Source organism: Nannospalax galili, unplaced genomic scaffold, assembly GCF_000622305.1.
Source record: "Nannospalax galili isolate Female #2095 unplaced genomic scaffold, S.galili_v1.0 scaffold126, whole genome shotgun sequence".
Taxonomy (NCBI): domain Eukaryota; kingdom Metazoa; phylum Chordata; class Mammalia; order Rodentia; family Spalacidae; genus Nannospalax; species Nannospalax galili.
In genome coordinates, this window is record NW_008355275.1 from 1,877,855 (window position 1) to 1,883,854 (window position 6,000).

Sequence of the window (6,000 nt, forward strand, 5' to 3'; positions counted from 1 at the left end):
TATAATCTCTGCAGTGATCAGCACCAGATATGAATGAACAATAGCAAATGCTACAGTCTAGGGGATACTATTGCTACTGCTGTTTTGTTTTGTTGGCTTTTTTGTTTTGTTTTTTTGTTTGTTTGTTTGTTTCTTTTTTGTTTTGAGATAGGATCTCCTTGTAGTCCCAGATGGCCTGGAAATTGCTATTAGACCAAGCTAGCCTTAATCTCACAGAGATCTGCTGGGAATAAAGGTGTGTGCCACCATGCCCAGCACTCCTGTCATTTTGAAACCATCCTATTAGATGGCAGAATCCACAAAAGTACTTTTGTTAATATGATTTGTATTAGTCACTTTTCTGTTGCTGTGATAGAAACACTGACCAAAGCAACTTATATAAGGAAGAGTTTCTTTGAGCTTACAGTGCCAGGGGAATTACAGTCCATTGTGACATGGAGGCATGGAGGCAGGAAGTGGCTGGAGCAGGAGCAGAAAGCAGAGAGCTCACATCTTCAAGCAGGCACAGGAAGAAAGAAACTGACTCAAGATCCGGCAAGACTTAAGAACTCTCTAAGCCCACCCCCAGTGACTTGTTTCCTTCAGGATAGCCACACCTTCTAAGACCTCCCAAAACAGTGCCACCAACTGGGGACAAAATCTCAAAACACTTGGAGTCTATGGGAGACATTCCCATTCAAACTGCCACATGATTATAAACCAAGATTTTTCAGGACAGAAGGCAAGAGAGAGAGCTGGGGAGATAGTTTAGATGGTAAAGTGTTTGTCTTGTCTTGCAAGCATGAGGACCTTCAACTTCCCAGAACCCACAGAAAATAAACCAAGCATGCAAGCATATACTTATAATCCCAGATCTGGGGAGGCAGAAATAGGTAGACCCTTGGGCTCTCTAGCCAGCCAGCTTAGTGAACTCTAGGCCAACGGAAGGCCCCAGCTCTAAAAACAAGGTAGGCAGCTCCTAAGGAGCAACACTGATGTCATTTGGTCTCCACAAGCACATGCACATGCACATATACACATGTACCCGCACACACAAACACATGCATGCAGAAAATCTGGAAAGAATTAAGACAAGGGAGAGGTAAAAACCCACGAGTCATCTTACATTTCAGCTGGAAACATCAATACGAATGCCTAACTTAACCTTTCCCCAAAGGAGACCCGTTCCTTTCTGCCAGTGTCAATACACACAAATGCCACTGAAATGTCTGGGATTATTTCTCTGATTCTAGATTAAAACTCTGGTTAGAATGCATGAATGAGATGAATATAGTTAACAGATAATGAAGTCTTCATATTGGCTCTCTGGATTCTAAGGTAAAAGTAGCCTTGATTTGAAGGCATATATGGAAACTATTCTTTGTCCTGACCAAGAGAGCAAACCAGGGACAATTCTTCATTCTAAGAAGAACTCTAGGGAAGGTGCTGTATTCATGCACTTAAAATGATGCAAGGATAGAGGCTCCTCTCTCATCCCTACCCCATTCACTTTTTCAGCCTTTGCAAAGCCCCAATGCATCATGACAGATGGTGGTGGATTACTATAAACCTAACCAGGCGGCAGCCAGTTGCAGCACAGCTGCTGGGCTAGTTGTAATACTTCTGATACTTGGCATGTGGCTGCTGATACAGTGAATTCATTTTTTTCTTTATCCCTGATAACAAGGGGGTCAAGATCAAATCTCCTTTACATGGGAAGGAAAGCACTAGATCTCTCTATTGTTCCCTTGTTGAGAGACACATTGGAGAAAAAGAGGTAGGTACCACTCCAGTGGTGCTGACCACCTGTTCACATTATTATTAATGCCTTCTGTGTTTGGCCAGATCAAATCTCAAATGTATTATTTTTATTATGTAGCAGGTCACCCTGTATCTACTATGATTTGTCAGAACAGTACTCAAGTCCTAATGAGCATCTGTGGTACAATGCATATAGTCTCCTGGCATCCCATAGCCAAGAATTTAATCTCAGGGCTCAAGAACACACTAGAATCAAGGAATGGCCTTGTTTTAGAATCCTATGGGGTCTTTGTTGCCTCTGTCTCTTTCTCTTCCTCCATCTTCCTCCTCCTCCTGCTTCTCCTCCTCCCCCTCTCTCTGTCACTCTCATAAGAGACCTTGAACTTCTGATCCTTCTGCCTCTACCTTCCTGAGTACTGGGATTACAGAGGTGCAATGCTATACCTGGTTTATGAAACGCTGGGGATCAAACTTCATGCATTCTAGGTAAGCACTTTACCACTGAGCTATATCCCCATCCCTCTGATGCATCTCTTATTTCAGTGTATTCAAAAATTCCACCATGGTTGCTAGGAGATCCGCTGGGTTTCACAACCTAAGTAGTAGGAAGAGATGCTGGTACTGGTTCATGGACTCAGTGGTGAGCCCTCTGAGCCTCACCTGAAACTGGTGCCATTCTGAGTTAACTCGGGAGTGCTTGAGTACTTGGACCTGGCTTTAGAAGCTGTTTGTAGAGATGGTGTTGGGGGGTTCCTCCCTGTGAGCAGAGCTTCTGGCAGTACAATGGATTCACTTGTAGAAATCCTAGTTCTTTGGCAGTAATAAATGACTTGGCTTGGTAGTCAGGGGCCTAGAAACAAAATGAAAAAACACAGTCTTAATACCGCTTCCAGTAGTTTCAATGCCTCTGTTCACCTGAGAAGGCTTTCCAGCTAGGACTTCGCCAGGTCACTGCACCATTTCTTATCTAGTTTGTTGTCTGTAGGTGAACAGATACATGGGGACTGTCATACCTTGTGACTTTGAGCCTTGTGTAGTGCAATGGGGTTTTTGGTCTGTGGTTCTGCATTGCAGGATTCCCCTCTGCTGTCAGCTGTTTTGTTGGTCTTTCACTGTGGAGAGAAGATGGCTGATATGGTTTGAATATGTTTGTCAAAATTCATGTGTGGGAGATAGAAATTGAAGAAGACATTTATCAACCTGTGACACACACACACACACACACACACACACACACACACACATTAGTGTATGGGAAATTTCATCTCCAGTGTACCAGTGGCAGATCAGACCTTTAAGAGGTAGTTAGGTCATGTGGGCCCTTCCTCATGAATGGATTAAGACCACTATCAAGGGAGGGAGCTATTTATAAATGGGGAAGGTTGGCTCACTCTCTCTCTCTCTCTCTCTCTCTCTCTCTCTCTCTCTCTCTCTGCCCTTCCCTCATACGTATAAGCATGAATTTGTGTATATCTCTTACCCTTGCACTTTCTTCCATGTTGTGACACAATACTATGGCCCTCATGAATTACCAGTACTGTACTCTTAAACTTCCAGGTTTCTAGACCCATAAGCCAAATAAACTTCTTTGGGGCATAATGTACCCAATCTTATGTGTTCTATTATAGTAACACAGAATGGACTAAGATAATAGTAGAGACCCTGAAGAAGATCGGGAGCCAGGAATCCTGGAGAAAGAGGCACATGAATGGAATTATGGGGTTAGGCACAAAACATCATTTGATATCAGCTAGCCCCTGTTCTTGGCTTCTGTAGTGCCTAGAGAATGTCGTCATGGGACAGGAATGGTTCCAACACATGGGGGCTCATTTTCACCAAAGCCCTGCTTTCCTGTGATATTGAATAGCTAATGTGACAGTAGCAGGGACTGATTCTGAGTCCTAGATGCAATACCATTCTGGGGGTGACTAGCTGTATTAGTCAGGGTTCTACAAACTAAGACACTAGCTAACCCCATAGTAGCAAGTAATTAATATCAAGGCCTTTTGTTTTGGAGGGGAAAGCAATTCTTCCTCATCAGAATTAACATCTACTCAAGAGATAGGCTTGCTTCTTCCCACAGCAGATTCTTCTGCACCACCATCTGAGGGTTGACAGAATGCTTAACCTGTTGACATGAGATCCTCTACTGCATTATCACAGGCCAAACAGCACAGTTTATCCATCAGGCATGACATATAGGGTTCAGAATCATAAGACACAAGAGTCTTCCATGCACTTTGTTGCCCAGAGACAATCAGCTGTATGAAAAATGGTGGGATGACTTGATGAGGTCACAGCTAAGGGACCAAAATCAAGGTCAGTTTGCAAGACCACCACACTAAGTGTAGTGCATACACTGAACAGACCTGATTCATGTGCTAAGACACCTGGGTCCAGAGACCAAGTGAAAGTGGAACTGACCTTTCTGTCACTCCCAGTAAAGACACACAGACGTTTAGCTTTCTTTTCCTGTCATTATAGATCCTATTGGATCCTCGGCTTTGGAGTCTAGGTGGTAATGCTTTTACCAGGGTGTGCAAATAAGAGTATATTGAACCAAATTTACAGAGCTAAAATAGGTAGTGGAGCTGTGAGACAATAAATATGAATTTCAATCTTTGAAACATGGTCTCATTTGCTAATGTTTTTAAGTCTTTTGAGGAGATTGTAATAGGCCATCATCTCAAACAACTGGACTTGCCCCTCTCCTCTAAGGAAAGAAATGTAGACAATTGCTCCTTATGAAATCTGTATGTTGTATGAGGATTTAAACACACATGTGAGTTGGTAAAAAAGAAAGGGTAGACATATCAGAGCCATAGACCTACATAGCCCACCAATACCAAGCCTTGATTTTCTGTCATGCTCCTGGTCCATACAGCACTAACAATAACATACTGTCATGCCGGCTGAAAAGCCCACAATTACTGCCACCAGCACACACTAAGGAGTCCCCATACACAGCAGTGGGTGCTAGGGAGACCATCGTGATTTCACACAAACTGGACTGGCCACATGGACACTCTGGCTTCTCCTCCAGCTGTGACGAGAGGCAACTTGAGAAACAGCTCAGGGATGCAGAGGAGGTATATCAGTTACTTTTCTGTTGCTGTGATAAAACACTGTGACCAAGGAAACTTATAAAAGGAAAAGCTTATTTGAGCTTACAGTTCAAGAAGAACCAGAGTCCACCGTGGCAGGGAGGCATGGTGGCAAGAGGTGGCTGGGGCAGAAAGAGGAGTGTTCACATCTTCAAGCAGAGAGTGGCTGAAAATATGGCAAGGCTTAAGAACTCTCTAAGCCCACACTCAGTGACATGCTTCCTCCCACTAAGCCTTCTAAGACCTCCTAAAATAACGCCACCAACTGGGGACAAAATGTCCAAATATTTGGAGCTGTGGAGGACGTTCTCATTCGAATGCTACAGAAAGTAACAGCACATGAAATGGCATCTGTCAAATTGTTCTGAGATGTGGATATTTCAGACCATGTTGCTCAAGAGTCTGGGAGCAGCCAAGCAATTGGCTGAGTTTGTTGAGAAGTCGAGGTTTCCTGGAGCAGGTCTCCATATACACATCTCTGTCTGCCTTGCTTTTAATTTGATACCTCTCTTACTTCCCCAGAACTGAACTCTTCCCAGTAAAGTCTGAATACATGATTTGCCTCAGTTTCTGTTTTCTAGAAAAACTGGGTTGAGACCCAGGGCTGATTACTGCTTTGGAGAAACCTGAACAAGATGATGGTGGGTCACTGTACTGTGCCAGAAAGCAGGGAACTTCTCAAATACAAATGGTGTCAAGTCAAAAGGACACAAGAAGCAATTTGAAAGATCGCCCACTGACTGAAGACAGAGCAATTCAATATCAAAAGAAATATTGACAACCACGGATTTAAATATATCAAATATATTTCTTAAACTCTGAGCTTGTTTTTGTGGGGGGGGGTCGTGTATGAGGGTGCACATGTGGGAGGTATGCATGCACTTGTATATGTGTCCGTGTGGAGGTCAGGGGTCAACCTTGAGTTGTTGCTCTTCAGGAGCCATCCACCTTATTTTTTGAAACAGAGCCTCTCACTGGGTCCTGGGGGCCGCTGGTTAAACTAGCCTAGGTGGCTAATGAGCTCCTAGGATCCACTTGTCTCTGCTTCCCCAGCACTGGGATTATAAGCATGTGGCTACACTTAGCTTTTTACATGGGAGCTAGGGATTGAACCCAGGTCCTCACACTTGGTCACCAAATACTTTACTGTTTGTGC

The 6,000-nt window shown here is 43.7% G+C and overlaps 1 protein-coding gene across 1 annotated transcript in view; it reads left to right on the forward strand.

Moving 5' to 3' along the window:
• Trim44 (tripartite motif containing 44) overlaps positions 1-5,617 on the forward strand; it is a 154,765-nt gene extending 149,148 nt beyond the window's left edge. The window contains exon 5 of the mRNA XM_017802997.2: positions 5,426-5,617. Coding sequence (XP_017658486.1) covers positions 5,426-5,474 — 49 coding nt within the window. The 3' untranslated portion in view covers positions 5,475-5,617. The remainder of the gene's footprint in view (positions 1-5,425) is intronic.
• Positions 5,618-6,000: the final 383 nt, after the last annotated feature.